General features: G+C 38.1%; 1 protein-coding gene across 2 annotated transcripts in view; it reads left to right on the top strand.

Moving 5' to 3' along the window:
- LOC139936091 (uncharacterized) overlaps positions 1-24,873 on the top strand; it is a 45,313-nt gene that overhangs the window by 7,513 nt on the left and 12,927 nt on the right. The window contains exons 1-2 of one of the 2 annotated variants that reach the window (XM_071930810.1): positions 12,018-12,521; positions 22,559-22,850. In XM_071930810.1, coding sequence (XP_071786911.1) covers positions 22,793-22,850 — 58 coding nt within the window. In that variant the 5' untranslated portion in view covers positions 12,018-12,521; positions 22,559-22,792. Of the gene's footprint in view, positions 1-12,017; positions 12,522-22,558; positions 22,851-24,873 lie in introns of those variants that run through there. The other variant, XM_071930809.1, reaches the window with a different exon arrangement.

The raw sequence follows: 24,873 nt of genomic DNA, 5'->3' as shown, positions 1-24,873 counted from the left end.
GTTCGCAGCATACGCATGCAGTACATTCACAAATGTACATTACCATACATTGTACAGCGAGAACAGTATAGCGTAGTCGTGAGAACGGTCGTGTCTTTGTATTTTCAACCTCATACACGTGGCTCAAACAACAGCCTTGATGGGTTTGTAAAGCTTTATCGGAATTCCGATAAACGGGTATTCATGATGTGGGCGTGTCATTCTAAACATTGGCCAATCACAGGCGCGATTGAGAATGACGTATTACTGCTAGCAATCATGCCACATCCGTGTGTGTGTACGCTGAACGCTAGCTGTATATGTACATGTAGTGTACTACGTGCTTTTTATAGCAGTGTCGGGAGCGTGGTGTATATTAGCTATGATTGTAAGGGGTCTGAATGCGCTGCCGGACGGGTGAGCCGGACATGACTCGCCCGGTCGGTAATGGTGTTGAACAACTTCGAACAACTTCCGTTGTCTTGCGTTTCATTATAAGACGAGGACTATAATTACAACGTAGCTGGTAGATTTGTCCCTGAATTGGAAGCTGCTGTACTATATAAGTGTAACGTTGTAGTGTAGTACTAGTAGTATGGCAAGAGTTAGTTTATGAAATTGAACTTTATTTAGTTGTTGTTCAGCCACACGCCATCTTCTACCATCTGTCGACAACACATATTTTCGATCCCCAACTTTGATTTACCGCGAGAAACGTAATGAATAATATATTTCCACATTAAGATAAAATAAATAGCTGGGTTTCTTATCTCATCTGGTCTGTGTTTTTGCTTCAAGGGGATGGGGTGTGTTGTACTGTCATATGCCCAACACCTAAGAATTCTTACCAAGTAGCCATCTTGCCGGAAACCCATGACACCTGGATACTTTTTTAACCTTTCTCAAACACATTTCGCATGGTCTAATTTCCTTCCTTCTATTTCTAAACCCATGATTGATGCATTAAACGCGGCTGTTATATTTTGTTGAAAGTTTCTGTAGTTGTGTTGCAAATTATACACCATTGATTTCCAGCGACTTACAGTTTTGTTTTACTAGTAGGGATTTCTCCCTCGCCCGCCGCCATTATTGCAACTATACTACAGCCACTGCTTGTTTACAATACGTCGACGAGCACATGTGTGCGAGTGCTTGCAGAACAACGTTGTGATTGACATCGCAGCGAGAGTTTATAGGTCAACCAACAACCAATGAGAACGGGTTGTTAGTAAACATTAGCATAATGAGCTCCGCCCTAAATTTTGGCAGATACAAAACCATCAAGGCGCTACTTGGGAAGACCCATGTACCGTAAGTGTACCGTATACTGATGGTACATGTACATAGTACGTATGTGTACATACGCTGTACACGTATATGCACTGGGTTATGTATGGGGGTGCGCTGGCGGAATTCAGTGATGGGGACTGGGATTTTGCAGATCGCGGCTGGCTGTAGCGCCTTGATCAAGGCTACCCCCTACTACGCCTCATCCCGTGCTTGGAATCCCAGCAATCCTTTAAAGGGGGGGGGGGGGGGAGTTTGGGGAGGAGGTGGTATGCATGTCTTCTGTATAATACTAAAGGAAACTAGTGTGTATATTAAGCATGGTTAAAGTATCCATGGAAACATTGGGGGGGGGGGGGTACGCATGTCTGACTTCTGATCTAAAGGAAACTAGTGTGTATATTAAGCATAGTTTAAGTATCCATGGGAACATTGGGAGTGGGGATACCCTTTGCCCATAATGGGTAATCATAGAAATTGTCAATGGCGCACGCCCTAAATTTTGTTGGCTGCTGGTTTTTAAATGTATAACAGCTTGGGAGAATTGCACCCTTTTTTGGTAGTCTGAAGTGCATCCGGGTACAGTGGCATGTTGTTATTTTGAACTGATGAATGTACACAATGTGTAGGTGGGTGGGGGTGTACGTACATGAACTGAACACATGACATCCTAACTGCGTGTTGGCAATTAGCATTCAGTTACTGGTAAACGCGGTCATGACAGTGCCATTAATTTGCATCAATTAAACTCAAATTAAACTGCACATGTGGAGAGAAGAGTGTATTAAGCCACGTTGGTGTAGCCAGTCACATTATGATAATGAGTTTGGCATTTTGCCATGATGCTTGTCAAATACGACACGTGGGACACCACTGTGTACTCATCGATGACAGGTGTCTCTTTGAAGTTCATTGTAATTGATTAGTTTTTCTCAAAATTGCTGACTAAAATCTACACACGCATGTGATATTTTTTGGTTTTTTTTTCTAAAAAATTACTGGCTAAATCTACACACGCATGCAGGATTTATTACTTTTTCTAAAAAATTACAACTAAATCTTCACATGGCAAGACAATTCAAGTGATAAAATTATTCAATTTTAGTTTTTATTTTTACAAATGATTTACCTTAGTTTTTATTTTTACAAACGATTTACCTTGTATTATAAATCTAGCATTATGATAATTCTAAATACTATTACTTTTTCTAAAAAATTACAACTAAATCTTCACATGGCAAGACAATTCAAGTGATAAAATTATTCAATTGTAGTTTTTATTTTTACAAACGATTTACCTTAGTTTTTATTTTTACAAACGATTTACCTTGTATTATAAATCTAGCATTATGATAATTCTAAATAAATAGTTATTGGATAATAATGGAGAGAGAAAACTAATTGAAATTTTAGCGTGTTTCTGGTAATCACTTTTTTGTGTGCACTTTTTTGTGTGCACTTCATTTCACAAACAGATACATGTAATTGGAAACAAAATTTTGTGTTCCTTTAAAAAATGGATAATTATGTGTATGTGTAGGCTATAGGGCCTACAACGTATTAAAGAATATGATATGATCATGTATGAAGGACAAATGGAGGAAATTACACACCCTACATAGTATCTGCCTTCAGCTTAAACCACAAAATTTACATTCCAAATATTAGATTTAAAAAATATGAATTGAAAGATCTATACATTAGCGCCACCCCGCCCCCCCCCCCCACCCCCGCCCAAATGTAGACCATTTAGTTGATACATGAGAAAAATTACAAGCCAACCGTCCAGGCAAAACACAGGATTTAAGGTTTGTACCTACATGTACATGTACATGTACACGTAGGTCTATAGATGTTAAGACAAAATTAATCGACTATACAAATTATTTCAGGCTTAACCTGACAAGCCATACCTTTGTTTATTAAAAAAAGAAAAAAAATACAAGGTTAGTGTTCAAATTTCTTTTGGCCTGAAGTATTCAACTTTCAAGCTGTACAGTGTGTTCCACTGTTAATTGCGACTTTTTGTAGCACAGAGCAAGCAGAGAATAGCACTTTACGTGTGCAGTATGGAGGCAATAAAGGTAATTCCTTACATATTGAGATGATGTGACTCATAAAATCATGCATGCAAATCAGTGGAGAGGTTGAATGACACTCTCTTGCATCTTGCATTAAGTGCACACTAGGGACTGAGGATGTAATGGTGCACATCTTTTTTATTGTCATCTGTGTGGAGACCCGTCTTGAATATTAAAATGAAATCTCTGCTACGAGACCACAAGCAGGCCTAATGCTTCATTCTTGAAAGGGACGAGGGCGCCAAGGCCATTTCTCCTCGGTGAAGGGCATATCCATGAGGAAATTGTACTACTTTTGAAGTGGAACATCAGGTCTTGCAGTGCAGCACTTTCTCTTTTACTAGAAATACAAGACCTCGTTGCTGAATTATTTGGGCTCGTGTTTACAGTATTGTATCTTCAAAAAAATGTGTTTAAAAATTACCTGGTCAAACCCAGAGCTCAATTACTGGACTATATAAGTTGATGGGTATTTTCAAATCATGACACCTACTATACATTTTGTATAGTATGTGTACATGAAGCAGTACTATTGACCCCTTGCACGCATCACATGCGGCGACTGATGCCGCACTCACCATGTTGGTGGTCAATAGGTTTACGCCGCGTAGCCTAAAATGCGCACTTCTCTGAATAACACACGTTGACATTGACCACCAAAATGGCGCATCCAAGATTATTCTGATGATGACGTCAGGTGAATTGGGTCAATACAAAATAGTTTTGATTGTCAATCAAAACTAATGAGGAGTTCAACTCCAGTGTCTCCAGTGTCATACTTTGGTGTTGATCCCGAAAAAGAAATTGTGTAGGCCTTAATTTTTATCCCAAAGCCTACTACTTGGTAGTTTGGCTTCCTTGGAAATGATTTTGTCTCAAGTGCCCAGTTTTCCCTTAACGTTTTCAATGACTTCCCAGCAGGACCAAGTTTAACTGCGGCAGTCATCAGCTTTTTCACTTGTCCATAAGGAAATAGACATAATATACTTTTCAACACTAAACTAGCCAGACAGACCACTACATGTTCAGTCACCTTTGACTTGTCCACAGGCATTTTAATTAGCATTTGGCCAGAGGACCACAGCTTAGGAAAAACACTGTGAAGTAATTAATTGTATAGTTATGTAATACCATACCTGCATAATAATTGACCCCTTGTACTGATATGGTTGCCATTTGGGAGTCAAATTGCATGTAAGATATGGTGAGCATTTAAACAAGTCGGACTTCGCAGACGACACAGACAACACGTTAGGCCTATATACCCCAACCTAACTCCCAATATGCAGCAACCAAAATTTATTGTGATGAAATTGTTTCAAAGTAACTGAAAATATATTATTACTCATGTCATAGGCATCTGTTAGGTAGAGAAAAAATCCCCTATTTTCAAGCCCAAACAATGTAAAACAGCAACAAAAGAAAGAATATTAATATTTTTACCACACAGTATCATCAAAGAGCAAGTTGTTGAAGCGTTATTGTGAGAAAAATTCACGATAAAATTGAAAAAATACCTCTGAACAAAAAAGGTCTGAACAATGAAAATGGAAGTAAAGTTAGTAACAAAGTTAATTTTGATGAAGTATGAAAAAGTTTGTTTTTCCCCCACAAAATTGCCCAACTCACTAATCCACTCCATTTTTGCAAAAAGCGTGGTTTTTCATCCTTTTTTTGATGTTTTTGCAAAACAAACTTCAAGTTTAAATTATGGTTCTCTGTCCAATATTATGGGGGTGTAAAATAATTTCAGAAAAAGGAAGGAAAGAAAAGGAAGTAGGAGAGATTAAAACGGCCCCATGACATCAATCTAAATAATGCCACTCCACGATGAGCCCAAACAATGGCAATTGTTTTTGTACTTTGTACCAACACAAACATGTTCCAGGACATATCAACTCCCTGATCGGATTTACCGCAAATTGATGTCCAGTGGTTGGTTACATACTTATGGCCCCATGGATCCCAGACACTAAGTGGGATTTAATTGGGAAACCCCTGGAGGTTTTGGTAGATGTAATCATTTTATTATAGCTCAGGCAAAGGAAAGGACCAGACTTGCACCCTATTATCATCTAACGTAGCAGCTAAGCTTTAACTTCCTGGTTTAATGGTTACCGGTTTGTGAATCAGCTGACAATATTTGCTTTTTAGTTTGGTGACCTGACCCTATTTTAAAGCTATAGAAAAAAGTTTTGTAAAGGTAGCTATTTATAAATTTATTGTATTATTGATACACTTCACAAAGAATAATGTAAGTGTAGGTAAGGTGAACGAAACATCAAACAAAACAATTACAAGTACGATGCACTTCTGAAAATCGATAGAAAAATACCAAGTAGTTGTGTTCCATTATATTCACTTTCTATTGCATTTTGTTCAGATTTTAAAAAGTTTAGGATACATTTTAAAAACGAAAATAAGAAAATAATGTTAGCATTTAGTGTACACCATGACGCTAGTTTTCAGTCCCCTTCCTCCCCCTCTCTTGACCCCTCCTTCCGCCCTTCCCTTAAATAAAAAGAATCCTCAAAGTTAGATTTTATGTAGTACTAATCCATTCATTTGACACGTTGAAGTTCACTCTGCACAGAGAAAGTTTGTGGTTTTTTGTCAGTCTCTAGTTTACTTCCTGTAGTTTTCAATTTCCGTTTACTTCAAGGGTACTTAACTTTTTCACAATATATTATTGTTTCTACTGTCTGTGTATTTTGCCTACAGACTACAAACGGTAGCTTGGGTTTGTTTTAATACCGTGTCAGTGGAAAATGGAAAATGATAGAGTCATTGGCTAACTATATTAAGACAATAGAGGGCAGTATGTAACTTGATCACTAAGGCTTATCTACCTGGGCTCAGTTTTATGAAGCTGCCAAGTACACAATTGCTTAGCACAGAAAAAAAGAGAATTTGTTACATCTTGTGGCAAGAAACAAGAATACTAGAAAAATATGTCTTTAAGCCCGGTTCATACTTCCTGCGAATGCAAATACGAAGCGAATTTGACGTGAATTTGACGTCACAACCCTCCTTTCGCAGCGATGTTCGCAAGTGAGTTGAGCACGATTCAACTCAGTGCGAATTTCGTTGCGAATTTGTGACGTCAACATTCGTATCGCATTCGCATTCGCAGGAAGTATGAATCGGGCTTTATACTGTTAATGTACAATGTATTTATTTGTAGTTATCACCCTAAGCTCCCTAGGCCCCGCTTGGCTTCAATTGACCTCACACCTCTAATAATATTCTCCTCTCCTATAGATGTTTTATGTCACCACACATCAACTGTTTGAACTTACACTCAGATAAGATTGGACTACCTGACCCAGTGAAAAGCAAATTTTTGTCTCAGTCCTTTTGAATCCTTCATTGCGGCAAAGAGAATAGAAGTATTTGGTAGGGCAGCAAACTTCATAGAGTTGTTTTAAGTACATAATGAGTTAAAGCACAACAAAATAATGTTAACCAGAATAAGGTTACCAGCCAAACTCCCATTTCACATTTACCATCAATGACTGGTATCCTGCTTAGTTTTGCTTAGCAGAATCGTTTGAAAGCAATATTTTCTGTTTTAAAAAGCATCCCAATTAATTTGGACCATGGTTGGCATAACTGGAACATGTTCAGAATGTTTTATCCGGGGACAGTTTTCTGTTACAAGACGCCTTTCCCTGCTTTCTATTTCTTCATCAAAATTTTTAAAAGATTTGTACCAAGAGGAATTTTTAGGGCTAGGAACATAAGCTAAACAAATTTAGTTAACAAGTTTTTACTCTGTTCTATTTTGATTTTGTTTGATTTTGGTTTTTTTTTTTTCAAAGAAAACCCAAAACGATATAAATGGATTGTACTACACCAGAAAACTGAGATGAGGTACTTGTTTTTAGCTATCTTTCCCATGTATCCCTTGGTAAACCTTACCCGTACAAAGTTATCAGTTGTACCCATTAGTGTAGACAGACCCACTACAGTGTACTTACATTTAGTTTTTTGCATTGTAATGTAAAATTGTCCAATAATAGTCTGTAGAAATGAACACATTGAGGAAATAGTGACAAACTTCAAACTATTAGGAGACGAACAATAACACTAGGAAACAGTGTGAGTCATGCGTCTTGCAGTAAAACAATGAAAGTATCATGTGATGTTTCCTCCCACCAAAGCTGGGACATGGTCAGAGCCCAATTTCATAAAGCCTAGCTGTGAGCACAAAAACATTACTCGCAAGTAAGGTTTTATGCTAAGCAGTAAAACAATGAAAGTATCATGTGATGTTTCCTCCCACCAAAGCTGGGACATGGTCAGGGCCCAATTTCATAAAGCCTAGCTGTGAGCACAAGAAGTAATTTTCCACCAATTTGATTTAGAGACCTCAGATTTAGAACTTGAGTATCTCGAAATCAACCATCTAAACGCACACAACTTTGTGTGACAAGGGTGTTTTTTTCTTTCATTGTTATCTCGCAAGTTCGCTGACCGATTGAGCTCAAATTTTCACAGGTTTGTTATTTTATACATATAATGTTGAGATACACCAACTGTGAAGGCTAGTCTTTGACAATTACCAATAGTGTCCACTGCCTTTAAACATTATGCCTGCTTGGATGATCAACTGGTGTTACAGTTGAGTTGGCAGGTAAAGTATTAAAGGCAGTGGACACTATTGGTAATTACTCTAATTAATTATTAGCATAAAACCTTACTTGGTAACCAGTAATGGGGAGCTGTTGATAGTATACAAAATTGTGAGAAACGGCTCCTTCGGAAGTAATGTAGTTTTGGAGAAAGAGGTAATTTTCCACTAAAATATTTGAATTTGATTTTAAGACCTCAGAATTAGATTTTGAGGTCTCGAAATCAAACATCTGAAAGGCACACAACTTCAAGTGACAAGGGTGTTTTTTCTTTCATTATTATCTCGCAACTTCAATGACCAATTGAGCTCAAATTTTCGCAGGTTTGTTGTTTTATGCATACGGATGTTGAGTTCCTCCATGCACACAAGTGAGAAGACTGGTCTTTGACAATTACCAAATTATGACCAGTGTCTTTAAAAATACAACACCTACATTGTACATTAGTTGGCTCTACATTAAGTTGTCCCCCATGGTAGCTCATTTGAATGAGCATCTGTACATGTTGTGGAGTCAGCCATTCAAATACCATAAGTCGACACTGGTTTCAGCATACATGTACTTTTTTCCAATGCACAATATTTACAACACACACACACGCACACGCGCTGTTGGCACATGCTTGGCACATTTTTCGTCGGGGTTAGGTAATGTGTTCACACGTCGCATTTTAAGACTGCAATCAAAGCCAAGGCTGCGTGTGGAAAAAAAATGGCAAGTATGTACTAAGTTTCACAGAATCCTATTTTAAGAAGTTGTATGTAAGGAGCAATTTCTTTTAAAGGAACGTTTCAGAATTGGTGAGAAAACAAATCGTGAAGATCACAGATTTACACCAAACTTACACGGTCTAATGATGATGATAGTAGAAAACCTCCCTTGAAATATTTCTGCCTGAAATGTCATACTTGATGATAAATGATTTAACTTTGCGTTGTGGAGTTTATCGCTCAGTGAGCGTTTTATTCATGTTTTTGTTTGCACAACTGTCATGCAAAATGTGCATACTGTTTTTCATTATTTTCTCGGTTTTCACTATTTTGTTATGACCCAGATGGCCGATGGTTTGTCACTACAGGTTTGTCAGTTTGTGTATATATGGTGGATTACATAAAGTGCTTACACTGCTAGCAGCTGTTTTGTAAGCAAAACCAAATCTGTAATGTTCCTTTTTTTTAAAAGGTCGCAAATACGCACAAATACGCACACATGTTGTCAAAGTTGACAACTTGTGGCAAAATGTTGCTCTTCTTGAAAATAGCGAAATCAATGGAGACAATGTTTTTAAAAAAATACACTCAAATTCCATGTGGGCAGGGCTGGAAGTTAACACTGCCCTGAAACGCATTTTAGCATCGGGCCAGTAAACTTAGGACTGGATTCTGATAAAAAACCTAAAGGAAGAAAACAAATTGTAGTTGCATTACTTTTTAACAAAGTCGCTCAGAATGTACATGTAGCTAACCTTTTCTCTTCCACTAATAAACACAGAAATTTGTGGAATGATGTTTGCAAAGTTCAGATTACAAAACAAATTTTCCAGAACACGCTTCCATTTTTTGTTGAACCGTCATTTGAATGCCTGGCACAAACAGATTGCGAAGACAGTTGAGTCTAGGGTCAACAATGTATGCATGAGATAACCAGAGACTTTGTAGGCATCTTACATTTCTTATGTAATCTAATGCACAGATGTGCTAAACATTTAACTGTTTCACTATCATGGTGGGGCCTGACTGCCAACTAATTACATGATATACACCAAACAACAACTGTACACATGTCTGGTAATGGCTTGATATCTATACAGGCCGCCAACATATCCTTTCGTTGCGGCAAAGAAATGAAGGCGGTTGTCAAAATGTTTATAAACACCTTAAAGGCACTGGATGGACAGTGTTGGTATTTACTTGGAATTTGTTTTTGCATAAAAACTTACTTGTAATTGAGCAAAGGAGAGCTATTGATAGTATAAAACATTGTGAGAAACAGCTCTCTCTGAAGTAGCGTTGTTTTGTTGGAAACAGGTAATTTTTCACTCAAATATTAAAAGACTTCAGGCCTGGAGCCTTTTATTAGGCACCTTAAAGCAAATAAATTTGTGCAACAAGGGTGTTTTTTCTTTCAGTATTCTCTTGCAACTTTGATAAACAAATACGTCAAAATTTTCACAGATTTTAATTTTATGCAAAAATTTTGGGATACACCAAGTGAGAATACTGGTCATTGAAAATCACCAAAGGTGTCCAGTGCTTTTTGAAGGGTAGATTTCTCTGGACACACAAGCTAGCATATCAGGTCAATAGGCAAAAGTTGCGAGACAATCTAATAATAATAATAATATAATAATAATAATAATAAGACTTGTAATGCGCACGTTTCCACCCTGCTGCAGGGGTCGAAATTAAGTGTATTTCCATGGTAGTCAGCAGGGCTAGTGACCAATAATTTTTAGTAGCCCTGATTAGATTTTGGTAGCCCGAAAGACACATTATGTCTCGCGTCACGGCTCAAACTTTACAATACACCAATAACATAGTTCTTTATTGTTTGTGATGATGATTTTTGCATTATTTTTCCACTAGCCCGTCGGGCTATCAAACTGGAAAAATGAGTAGCCCGGCTGTAAATCTGGTAGTCCCGGGCTAGCGGGCTAGTGGCAATTTCGACCCCTGCTGCTGGGTGTTCAAGGCGCAGGAATTCTGGTTGTCGCGAACATTCAGACCTTGTAAACTGCATTTACTAGTAGTAGTTGAACTGTTCAGCATGCACCCTATAAATTTCATTCTCTTCTTGGAAATAAAAATACACCCGCGAAAGTACCCACTTCTCTGGAAGTTTGTTACATGAGAAACAATCAGAACTTTTAGATACAACTCTAGTAATTTGTTCTTCAGAACTCTTTATTTTATGTATTTTTTTCGCAATTTGGGAAGATCAAGAATTAGTCTTCCCGGAACCTATCTGTAATAATCCTTATAAATCTCAACTACTAGAAAACAGCTTTAAATTTCTTCACACTGCATTTATAGATTTAATTGACCATATTACAATCTTCGGTCTAGTGTTTAAAACGGAATTAATTTTCTTGGAAAAATTGTCAGTGTGTGTTTTAATCGGTCTTGTTGGTTTCCCCAAACTTTTTACTAAATATGGAGGTCCCTCGGGAATGAAGATTTCTTCCTAGAATTGTTTATCCAAGCAGGTTAATCTGGGTCAGCAGTTGCTTCATTAAAGATGCATTAGTGCAGTATGTTTGTTTGGATCAAATTCAGAGCCAGCAGGGTTTCTCCCTGTGGGGCATTACGGACTCAAGTTACGCAAGTTTTCCTGAAACCACTGAATTAAAATAAAAACGAGAACCTCGGAATGGTTTTGACCAAGTTTACTTAGAGCATTTTTTTATGATTTTTGTAAAATAAATCTTATCTAAGAAGCAAATGACAGTCTTTTTAAGGGCACATCAGCACATATTTGGTGCTTTTGGTCTATAACCAATCATAAACAGTATTTGCTTTTCAGTTGGTAGCTTCTTTTTGTGTTTTCAGTTTCTTCAAACAGGCCCTTGTGCTTGGCCTCTTGGACTCTTTATTTCAACTGGAAACTTTGCCAAAGGGAAAGTCACACATTCTTCATTCAAACATGTAGATTTTTGTCTTTTCAAGTACACATTTTGCGTAATATGCTCACTAAACAAAAATGAAGAAAAAATAAGTGAAAAGCTGCTGTACCAGGGCTTCTAACCATTAATTTAAGAGTGATTACAAATACGTTAATATAAAAAAATAATAATAGGTTAATACTTCCCTGTGTTTAAGGAGGCTCAAGTCTGAATGTAGAATCAGAACAAATATTTTGAGTAGTTGAGAAGCTGTCTGCACTCTTTAAAAAAGTCAAGACGTCATTTAACAATGATTGATGTTCCTCACACCACAAGAGGGCAGGCTTGCTGTTGACTGCAGGCAGTGGGTGATGAGTTCTAAAGCTATGAGGGAACTAAAACAAGAAAATGATTCCAAGTAGGTCAGCAGCGTGCAATCAAAACAAGTGATGTTTACGGATCGTTCATACTCTGCTCAGCGCAGACCACTCAACACTTTTGGCTACAAGTCCACATGTAAGATTGGACAGATTCACACACACATGTAGTGTACACTGTGCTCTGAGCATGTGTTTGTAGTGAAACGGCGCTGATAGTGATAGCTCGGCCAGGTTTCGTTATTAGCGTGCCATCCAGGGAAGTGTGATCTGGATCTGTATGATGAACTGCCAAGCTCCGTTTCCAGTTGTTTTTCTGACTACATTGTAAATCTGAATGTGTTAGTCTTGTAGTTTGTTTTTACGGTGACTTAGTGATCGTTGCAGCATTGCAGTGACTCTCACAACCATGTATTGAACCGCTTTTGTTGGACGCTGTATTCTTGCCATTCATTTTTTGATCTGGTAGATGGACGTGGATTTTTCCTGTGAATGTCGTTGGGAATGGATTTAGAAGTTTCGTCGTCAATCTTAGACAGATAGCTTCAGGTGCAGTTGACTGGTATGTAAAATGTATAATTGTACCAATTACTGGTTCCTCCAAAATGAATTTTCTCACTAACTTAGCAGAAATATTTGTCCATAAATGCAATTGTAACTATTGATTTTTAACTGCTCAAGAGCTTGATTCCTGATGTTTATGATGAGTGAGATTATCATAAAAACTTACAAGCCTGTTTTTTCTTTCTAGAATGCATTAATCTGATAATGTCCATGACCTTATGATATCATTTGCCATTACCTAGTCCCATGGGGAAGCTATACATGAAGAATTCCAACCTGCTGTTTATCCACTTAGGGAACTCATCGAAAAACACTACATTATCAAGAAAAATACACAACTTTCTAGTCGATGTTAAGGACTACTCCATTGCATAGGCACAGACGTCCTATGTCAGGGCTAACAGCTTTCCTGCTTGAGCATTTATTTACATCACGTTCTGTGTCAGATGGTCAGACTAGACTGTTGAACGTGTCATGTTTATTATATCCATAGGTTCTCCTTGTTTAGTGCACACTGACTGGTTACTAATACTTTAAATTCACAACATTTGTGTAGAGCTTCTGCTGAATCTGCTTAGACAATTTTTCTTAAAATGTTTTTGCTGAGTAGAAACATGGAGCTCCCTTTTTACAGCTCTATGGAATAAGCTGGTTATCAGTCAAATGTTGTGTACAGTGATGGTATTTTGGCTGGTAACCTTGTTTCAGTGTTATTTAGTTCTGCTACATTATACACAAGTAGCAGCTTTTTGTGCTTTATTTCAGAAGCTCTCTGAAATTCGGCCCGGGTTATGAGGTATTTTTAAGAAAACACTAGGATGAAATCAAACAACCGTACAAACATTTTGGACATGGTTACACGGTTATATCATGGAGGAGGCATCTGCTTCTATGCCCCGGGACATTGCCTTGGTGCCGATAAAATTGTTCATCAGAAATTAAAGTTTATTTTCCCTATTTAGGTGCCCTTTACTAAGAAATTAAATCTGCCTTACTCTAAAAGTACATGTACATTGTATCATTCCCAAGTTACTAATAATGATGATAATAATGCAATGCTTGGAGTTGCCATAATTTGAGGAAATGGGGAAATGAGTTTAGGCTGTGTAACTGTAAGCAGAACTTCATGTTGCATATTAAAAATGGTTGCTGTCATGTTTTCATAGACGTTTGCAGACGGTGTAGGAGTAATACTGTGATCTACCAGGCCTGGAATTTCATCTATGACAGGAGAAGGTCATTTTGTCTTCGCTATTAAAAGCCCTAGCTTTCATTTTGCACTATAGAGCACTTCGATTTGAAAATATTAAAGTCTGTGGGAAACTTTTTAATAATATAGCGCTTTTCACACCCAAGGGTGTCTCAAATCCCTTCCAACCCCTGGTCACCGGGTCTTTATTAAATTCCTTAAAGACACTGGACACTGTTGGTATTTGTCAAAGACCAGTCTTCCCACTTCGTGTATCTCAACATATGCATAAAATAAAAAAACCTGTGAAAATTTTGACTCAATTGGTCGTCAAAGTTGCGAGAGAATAATGGAAGAAAAAACACCCTTGTCACACGAAGTTGTGTGCTTTCAGATGCTTGATTTTGGGACCTCAAATTCTAATTCTGAGGTCGCGAAATCAAATTCGTGGAAAATTACTTCTTTCTTGAAACTACGTTACTTCAGAGGGAGCCGTTTTTCACAATCAACAGCTCTCTATTGGTTGTTACATGTACCAAGTAAGTTTTTATGCTAAACATTATTTTGAGTAACTACCAATAGTGACCACTGCCTTTAAACAAGCTCAGCTTCCTGGGGAGTATACAGCCTGTGCAACAAATGTGCGCTTTTAGGGTTCAAAATTTACACTGGAAGGTAGGCCGGAGGCCAGTCCAGTAGACTCTTGACTGAACTAGACCGATGTTTTTCTAAACAGGGGCACTGTCATTGTGAGCACTTTAGTGAGTCTGTGGCCAGATGATAAACTCTGAACATTCACCGAGTTACTGCACTTCAGTACTGCACTAACAATGAGGGTGCCCTTTCTGTTTTTGATGTGTAGGTAGATTTTAAAACGGACACAAGTGTAGAAACTGTTTGAGAGTTAAGGGCACTGTACTCGTTTGGTAATTGTCAAAGACCAGTGTTCTCACTTGGTGTAATTAAGCATAAAATAACAAGCCTGTGCAAATTTGGGCTCAATTGGTCATCGAAATTGCGAGAAAATGATGAAAGAAATAACACCCTTTCTTGGACGAATTTGTGTGGTTTTGGATAGGAATAGTCTTTTATTATTTTAGTGAGAAATTACCTCTTTTAAAAAAAACTGCAATACTTCAGAGGGAGTCCTTTCCCACAATGTTTTATACTATCAACAGCTCTCCAATGCTCATTACCAAGTCAATTTTTAAGTTAATATTTGTTTTGAGTAATTACCAAACATGTACCTTCCCTTTAATGTTTCTATGTCCAGCATCAAGCAGAGCATCACGATGACAGTGCAATTTAAATTTTTATTTAACTAAAAAAGCAATTAGGTTCAAATGTTGGCTTTGTCCCTTTAAGCTTATTGAAATCAAATCAAACAATGTTGGCAAGAGATGAGGCCAGGCAATAAATGTGAGTGACAATTGGCTCATAGCTATTGCACATGATATCTAATGTACCAGATTATGGAGATGACAGATGAAAGATGGGCTGGCAGGTGCACTCAAGATTTGACAAGCTTATTAAAGACTTTTATCATTTCCCTCAAGGTTGTCTTCTTGTTGAAGTGAAATTTGATTGGCCTTTTGTTTTTCTGGGAATCGTCAATTTGGGGTTGACAAGTGAGCTGTGGTAATTTCTGGATGTTGTTGTGACTGTCTGGTTGGGGTTTCTGTGGTGTTACTGTGGAAGTAATAGGCCTACTGAGTTGTGGTGATTCTGAAAAGAACTGGCTGTTAAACATGTCAATGTTTGTTGCATTAAGACCTGATCACCACCTACTTTATCTTTCATTTTCTCCTGGAGTCCAGTGCTTCCTCAGCTCCTCGATCACTGGCAGTGATCATCTTGCCCATATTTTGCTTTCCTATCCCGGTCTGGTTGTGTCGTTTCGAAAATGAATTGTCATACATTTACATGTACAATTGTACACTGTTTACTTCTTCACCGATTCTTCTTACATTGGGATTTGGCCAGCCTGCTTGCTGTAAATGGTCTATGGGTTTCATGCTAGCTTAAAATACAGGGCTGTATGCTTCGTTTTTGAAAGGGCGGGTGCACCAAGGCATTTATTTTCTCTTTGGCAAAGAGCACCTTATGAGGAAATTGTAAAATTCTACTGGAGCATTTTAAGGGCACCAAGGCAATGGCAAGGGGCAACGGAGGCAATCGCCTCCGTTGCCTCCGTGAAGTATCAGGCCTGAAAACATGATCCTAAAATAGACTTGTGCCTCTACATTTGTTTAAAACAGTTTGGTACATGGTTAATCTGAATGTGATTTTGTTGGGTAACTTTGTATTCTGTAAAAGAAGCAAATGTCAGCAACTTTCCAGGAAGAAGCAAAAATGTTAAACTAATTGTTGGGGGTTGAAAATAATAACGTTTTTTTTGTGTGGGAGGGGAGTGAGGATTAAGATCCTGGAAAGTTCAACCCCCTTGGATGATTGTAAATCACTCGTCTTGGAAAGCTTCTGTTAATAACATTTTCAAGAAAGGAAAGTTTGTTGTCAGGTAAATCCATAGTGCTAACCCTAACAGGTTCAACTCCCAAACCTAGCCTAAGTTGTTTATCCGTAAAACAGCACAGTTTGTAAATGATGAGTTTGTCTCCATTATGGGCTGCCTGATTAGGGACAGATGGGCCCTGTCAACAAATGACTCAATTTCCTGCTCTACTGTCATCGTGGATCCTCTACTATTCATTTGTACACTGTATGCTACTCTCGAGGAATCTGTGCCTTCACTTCAGTGTAGTGGATCCACGCTGCCATCAATTCATCAAGGTATGAGTTCATCAAGCTAGCTATCGGTTTTAAGAGGGAACATCTCTTGTCCTTTCCTCTGTGGTTCACATGGTGCATAGGAGTACACAGAGTGCAGTTCTATGTTTGATAATATTTAACATGGATCTATGGCATGCTGTATTCAAACTGTGTTTGGTAAAACCATGGAGGTAGAACAAAACCAGAACCAAGAGTTTCAAGGTATTAAAGGTACATGTACATAGTGCGAAATGTGCAGCTGTGTACATTAAACAGTACAATGTGCATCATAAATGTACACGGCCAAATTTCATTTAGCCTGCAAGCACAAAACAAAATTGCTAAGAAAAGAATACTCTTGCTTAGCAAATTTAGGTTATCAGCCAAATCACTTGCATGAAACAGCTTTATTTAATATGCCCATGTCATACTTCATACTAAACTAGTTCCCTGCTACCTTTAATCAGCAGGTTTTTTTTGGCAGCTTAACTTGCTGAGCAATTAATTGCAAGGAAATAATTCCTGCAATGCCAGCCAGCCTGTGAAAGTTGATTCAGAGCGTGTGCTACAATTGACATCTCTGGTATTTCCCATTTCTCTGGGGTTTCCCCATAAAAAACTGTAGTACCCTCAAGATCAAAGCATCTTGATATGATTTGAAAAGTGAAAGTTACATCTAAGGTTTCTATGTGACTGTATATTTAACCTTTTCATTGTGAACGTTCTCTACACATCATGAATTCTGGGTTCAAGTGTTGTGGGCAACGAGTCCAGACTTGGAATTGGCACTGAATGAGAATTCTTTTTCACAAACAACAACTTTTTACAGAAATTATCAAATTTTGCATTACACAGAACAAACACAGGATATATTTTGTGTTAATTTTCTTAACTTTATGCTTACAGGCTTTACGTTATATTTTAGAGATTACTTCGAACCTCCACCTAAAAGTCTGGCAAATATGAAAGCAGGGGAAAAAACATTTGGTCTTGCAGCCTGAGATGTGGCCCAGTGTTTTGTAGATAACTAAATTCAATCCTTATTATCATGGCTAAGCATTTTTGGCTGGTTTCTGTATCCTGTCATTGCTGAAAATACGTGTTGTTGCAAAAAAATAAACTACTCCAAGGCTCATGATGGTCTGGTTAAAGGTTGACAGTACATGTACCTGTTGGCATTTCCTCTTACTGTTTTGAGGGTTGTTTTGGGAAAATAAGGCTTCTGTCTTGAGTTTCCATAAATACTGTCTGGCTGTACTTAACTACTGATACATTTTTTGTATACAACCTGTAAGTTGAAACCCTGTCCGTGAATGAAGGCGCAGGGCTCCCAAATGTGTGTAATGTGTGTATCTGTAACTAAAGCCTGGGTGTTGAACTACATGTACTGCAGCACCCATTGACAATTTCTGTTTCTTTCTAAGAACCACAATGTACAGTACAGTCACTTTTAAAATAATAATAATAATAATAATACTTGAAGTATTTATTAAGTGCAGTAGAGAAACAGAGAGTGCAGAGAGAAACATTGTATTGATCAGGAGCCTCAAAATGAAAATATAGCTAGGTATGACTTTAACTCGGGAAACAATTTTCGGCAAGCAAAATTTAGACTGAACATATTTTGAGAAAATAGAGTCAGCCTTGCAAACTGCTTACCAACTGAATGCCAATATAGACCATATTTGATATGGCGTCAATGTTCAAATATCTGACCTACAAGATGGCGTCTGTGTGTGCGTGTGTGCGTGCATGTGCCGTAGAAATTAAACCGGGAATACTGCGTGCTGCGTGCTTCAATGATGTCTGCGTTTGGAGTCGCATACGGTTTTCTCTACAAGATGGCGACTTTTCATTGCCAGATTATGCCAGGTTATTCAATACGATCTATTGAGTATAACAAATCATGACTTGTTTTTTAGTAGAAACTGACATTGGTAACACTTTGCTCTGCTTTTTTATTAGAGACATTTTTGACTAGAGTTGAAAGTCTGAATGTTGGGAGGTACATGTAGTGAAGTCCAGCGTCTGGGTCCATCTACTAAGAAACCCTTGTCACCTGCATGTTTGAATGTGCGATTATTTTAAAGTGTTATTAAATGCTCCGACTCCCAGCAGTGGCCACTTTGGTTGGGCATGCCGAGATCAAGTGTGTCTGTAAATGTATTTCGAGTGTGTGTTCGAAAGTGCTTTGTACATACTCACAGCTGTTTTGAAAAATGCGTTCTTTGATAAAAAAGACAAATGACTCCATTTGTAAATCATATTGTCTGTAGACAGTGTCAACATAAACCATTGCAAGCGGAGACCATGGCCTTCATGAAATGCCAAACTACACAATTCTTATCAATGAATGCACTTTGTATTGAGTAACAATTCCTTAGCAACAGTACAATTGTAGTTGTACTGTGACCATTGTACTGTTTTCCTTTAGATGAAGTTTAAAGGGTTGTCCAAAGTTGTCAACATTTTTAAGGGAAATTGACTGGGTAAAACTGACATTTAGTGTTTTAAACAGAGAAAAGCTGACCAAAGCGGAACTTGAGCCTGCAACCTCTGGATTAACGCACCAACGCTCTACCAACTGAGCTATGTATAGCCTGTAGGCTTATGTTTGTGGTCTCAAGCAATAATGATAATAATAATTGACCGTTTTTATATAGCGATTTTCACGCCTGAGGGGTGTCTCAAAGCGCTTCCGACACTATTACCCCTAGTCACTGGGCCTTAAATCGTCCTTAAACCATCTCAGCTCCCTGGGGAGTATACAGCCTCTGCGCAATGTATGCGCTACTCGGCTAAACCAATCACAAGAACCATCTCTGCCCTCACAGGTACCCATTTACCCCCTGGGTGGAGAGAAGCAATTCTCAGGGACACAAGTGTCACGACTGGGATTCGAACCCACACTTTGCTGAACAGAAGCATCAGAGCTTGTGTTCGGTGCTCTTACACTTGATATTTGAAACAAAAGTTGCATTCTCTTAGGTTAACCCCTCTGCTGATTTCACTGATTTCCTCTTGGTTGGGGGGTCCTTTTTTAAACTGCCATAAGAAATTGAAAAACATTATATAAAAAAAAGGTTTGGTATACTGAGCAGGTTCCTATTTATTTTGATAGCAGCTGCCAAGTTGTGTATTGAGAATATTGTCAATCGAGACAATGGATCATGGTTTCTGTTTCACTTTTAGCGCTCTTCAGTGGAAGATTCTTATCACCGCTTTAAAGGGAGATTTATCAGCAGTGTAGTTTTATTGGCTGTCCTTTTTACACTGTGAGTGCACTTTTAACAGATGATGTTTCTTGTCTCACACTATAGAGTAAAGCCCGGTTCATACTTCCTGCGAATGCGAATGCCCATGCGATACGAATGTTGACGTCACAAAATTGCAACGAAATTTGCACTGAGTTGAGCCGTGTTCAACTCACTTGCGAATATTGCTGCGAAAGGAGGGTTTGTGAAGTCAAATTCACGTCAAATTCGCTTCGCATTCGCATTCGCAGGAAGTATGAACCGGGCTTAAGGTCACTCACACTCACAGAATCTTAATTTGACTGTCTGTGTGTGGTTTTCTTTATTTCAAATGTCAATGGCCAAATAAATAATATTAACAATATTACCACGTAATTTTTTTCATATGCACTCACATGGTAAAACAAATTGGGGAATCAGGCGTTCGATTGTAAATGCCAGCTCATTACCAATGAAAATAGTGGTCAGTGCTTAGGAAAGTTCTCTGAAAAACTCAATCAAAAAAGAAAATTTTACAATTTTGTGGCCTGCAAATTCAATTTCAGGGAGTACTTCAATCATGTCAATGGCTTTACCAGTTGTACCTGTACCATCCAGTGCCTACAATGTAGTGGCAAGACCTTTCGTTTTAATCACAGATGGTTATCGAAAATAGTACAACATTATTTATATTGATAGTGTAAACACCGGGTTATTGTAAATCTGATTTTTGTGTAGTTGGTTTTGCCATAGAAAATGAGTTTTGCAAAGGCTGTTGTGGTTTCCTGTTACCAACACAGTTTTCTTCTATTATGTTTTACATGCACTGAACATTTCAGTAAACCCGATAATATTGACTTGTATTCTGTTTCTTCAAAAACTTTAGTTTTTAACAAGTTTTATGGCTACAAAAATTGAATTGTTAAAAAGTAGAAATTTTCCATTAAAGACACTTGACACTATTGGTAATTGCAAAAGACCAGTCTTCTCACTTGGTGTATCTCAACATCGTCTAAGTTGCGAGATAATAGTGAAATGCTTGATTTCGAGACCTCAAAATGTAATTCCAAGGTCTCAAAATCAAATTAGTCGAAAATAACTTCTTTCTCGGAAACTACCTTACTTCAGTGGGAGCCGTTTCTCACAATTGCAGCTCCCAATTACTCGTTACCAAGTAAAGTTTTATGCTTAATAATTATTTTGAGTCATTAAAACAGTGTCCATTGCCTTTAATATAGTAGGCTACATAGACTATGTGTTGGCCTATAGGCCTATGAAGTAAAGTATTCAATAAATTAACAGTATAACCAGACTTGACCTGTGCTTCTAGTTACTGATAAACAGTTGTGAATTTTGCTCAACTGACATTTATATTAACATTTAATGTGCATGAAATAAAAAAATTAATTCTAATTTTTAAACAATTTTCTATGGGTATTGTTATTTCCAAGAATTTGATAGAATTTTTTTTTTTTCCTTCTCTTGTTAAACCAATGTTAATGGAAAGCCAAGCTTCTCAAGACATAACACATAAAAGAGAATTACTGTCTGAACAATTGAGCAATTGTAAGAACATTGAGGCAGACCTGTCTCAGCTTTTCTGGTGTGTGATTTATCGTTGGCAGACAGACTTTCTGTCAGCGTGCATGGAACATACTACAGGTCGTGCATAAATCTGCATTTTGTGTTAGTCTGCACTTTTGTTTTGACAGTGACTTAAGCAAGCAGGCTGTGGTTTCCATCAACAATACGCCTCCTTATGTATGTTCAGTACTGTGTGTCCCTTACAAGTCGCTAAATCTACACCTTTGTCACGTACCATGTATTAAATATTCTGTAAAAACCTACTCTCCTCAAGCCAGCCGACTCACATGGGAACAGAGGTTGATGTTGAGCTCACATTCTCACCTTCGGCTGTATTTTGTTTCGCGTTTTGTTTTTTAAAGCCATTGGACACTTTCGGTACAGAAAAAAAAATTAAAGTTCACAGATCTACAAATAACTTACAGGGTTTACAGAAGGTAATGGTGACAGACTTCTCTTGAAATATTATTCCATGAAATGCTTTACTTTTTGAGAAAATATAAAAACCATATCAATTCTCGACATCGAGAATTACAGATTTATTATAAACACAAGTCATGACACGGCGAAACGTGCGGAAACAAGGGTGAGTTTTCCCTTTATTTTCTCCCGACTCCAATAACCGATTGAACCTAAATTTTCACAGGTTTGTTATTTTATATAGAAGTTGTGATACACAAAGTGTGGGCCTTGGACATTACTGTTAACCGAAAGTGTCCAATGGCTTTAAAGGCAAATATATCCTTTGTTTTTTGGAACCGTTCGATTGTTCATACATCCATGTAGTTCGTTTCAAAAGGTTGTGACGCCAAAATTCAGATCGAATATGTCCACGCAGGAAGAATAATCCCTAGGAATAGAAATACACAATCTGAGAAGCATTACGTGGTTCTCAGATTCAAATTTGGGGGCATAAAAACTGTTAATTAACATAACCATAGGGCCTATAATTTCTCTAATACAAGTGAAATGTTTCTCATAATGCTTTACAAAATACTATCAAACACTGCTGTAGCCTGCTAACCAAAGAATACTGATTTCTTGAGTGATTACCATACATATACAGTTGTACCTTAGTAAGTCTGAATTTTTATTGTTTACCCACTTTACAGAGATGGCAAAAAGGCTGGTTTGTCCTGAAGCGCAGCCACCCACCGCTGCTGTAGTCTCCTAACCAAAGATGGTTGTTGCCATTAGGTTTAGAGTGATACCAATCGGATAACTTCTGTAAGTCATTTTGTTAATTTTTTTTTTTTACAGAGATGGCAGAGGAGGTGGTTTGTCCTAAAGCGCAGTCCACCCAACGCTGTCTACCTACAGTACTACAAAGACCAGAACTCTGCCAAGCCCAAGGGGACCATTGACCTGAATTCCTGTGAACAGGTGGACCAGGGCTTGACCTTCGAATCTAGGAGGTCGCTGGCCAAGAACTTCATCTTCGACATCGTGACCCCAAAGAGAAAGTACTTCCTCGTTACCAACACAGAGGTGGAGATGATTCGGTGGGTGAGGGAGATCTGTGTGGCCTGTGGCTTCCAGTTGGAAGGACAAGGTATGTACGATGAACTTGGATTCCAGAATGTATGTTGGATTTGGATTCCAGAATTTACAATATGTATAAAATTTAACGTACCATTGATTCTGGGGCCCAAAGGGTTTATCAAACACAATATTAACCTCTCGCAGGTACAGGTACCCATTTATACCTTTGGGTGAAGAGAAGCTATCATACAATTACTCATGCAATGGATAAAACTACGACTCCCGAGGTGATCCCCGGAACGCACCAGGATCACCGAGGGAGTCATAGTTTTAACCATTGCATGAATAAAAGCAGTCAATATTTGTTTTATAATACCCCAAACATTTCTAAATATTGTACTATTAAGTTACAGACCTGAATGCTACAATCCACGGACGACGCGAATGCAGATTGTGAAAACTGTTACTGTGCTGCATGTTGTGTCATATAATCCGAAGTGGTTACAGAATATTAATTTATCCTCGTCCCCTATTAGTTCCTCGTACACGCAACGGACGTCTGGCTACTGCACGCCGTGTGATAGTCTTCGGACTAGCGCACGGCAAACCGATGCACTATCACACGGCCGTCGTCTAGTAAAACTAAGTAATATCATGTGACGCGCTCTAAACCAATGAAAAGGCAGAATATTGGTAAGGGGTGTTATAAATATAGTATAACTATCAAACCCAAACCCAAACCCTGAGGACTTAACCACAAGAACTTAAGTTCAATGCTCTTTAAACCACTCGCCCATGACACTCCTTCCATTTTCACATTGGTTGAAAACATCTCCGCACCCCCCCCCCCCCTTCCTTAGCCCCATCCACCACCCCTTCCCCACCCCAGCCCTACTTTCTTATGCATCTGACCAGTGCATTTGTCAGGGAGCTCTTTTTTTTTTTTTTTACATGAAATTAATTGGTATTATTTGAAAATAAGCAAACGTTCATGCATCAATTCCTTTAATTGATTATATCCATTAAACCTTTGTCAGCTTGTTTTTCATGATTGCGAAGTTTGAGGACATGGAGAAAGTAATTTATAACTTGTGAACACTACATGTTGTCATCTACTTAATTAAAGTGGTTTTGAATTTTCCAGTCTGATGGTGATGTATTAATTTCATACACTCCTCTGATACTTTACTACATCATCATTTCTGTCACTTTATTACCATCACTGATTACAATGTGCTTGTAAAGGGAACATTCAGAACACACGTTAAACATTTAAAACAAAAATTTAAATTGGGTGTTTATTGGTCAATAGAAATAATTGAAAGTAAAAGTTCAATTTTTATTGAAAACAAAAATGTATAAATTTACAACTGTAAAAGAGGAAATACAGAGAGTTATTGTTTTCGGGGATGTGATTTCCCCGTTTTCACCTGGAATTCCCCTTTATTTTTTCCCTAAAAAAAATCTCTTTTAAAAGATCAAATTCATAAAAAATTAAAGATAAAACCATATAATAGCGCACCAGATTGCAGAGTTGGGCTTTTAAAACCACAAAGATAAATGTTAATATTTGGCTTCATGCCAGCAAGTTTTCAAGCGTGCATGTTTCCATGCTTTACTCTCAGATTTCAGGCTTTTTTTAACATTCTGTTATGCTGTGTTGGGGGTGGAAGTGGAGGATTGGATGTTTGTACATCATATTTAGATGAGACGTTGATTGTCTTCCACCCCCACCCCTTGCAGGCCTGATACTTCACAGAGGCAACGAAGGCGATGTCCGTGTCCCCTGGTCATTGCCTTGGTGCCCTTAACAAATTTGCAATTTCAATTCATCATAGGGTGCCCTTTAGCAAGAACAAAATGCCTTGGTGCCCTTGCCCTTTCAAAAACGAAGCATACAGGCCCGCCCTGCTACGTAATACACCTCTGAAGATTTGCTTGAGTACTATCAAGGAGTGCAACTTAGTACAGCTTGGTTACACGACATCCATTTTCCATCACTCAGGTGTTTATTGCACTATAGAAAGCTACTTAGATATAGGATTTGAGGCATTGCATGGTGAGGTATCAATGTATATTTGGTTTGCGGTAAC

The sequence above is a fragment of the Asterias amurensis genome, chromosome 4 (genome assembly GCF_032118995.1).
Source record: "Asterias amurensis chromosome 4, ASM3211899v1".
Lineage (NCBI taxonomy): Eukaryota > Metazoa > Echinodermata > Asteroidea > Forcipulatida > Asteriidae > Asterias > Asterias amurensis.
Note: the sequence above shows the minus strand (reverse complement) of the source record. Positions and strands in the feature narration are given on the sequence as shown.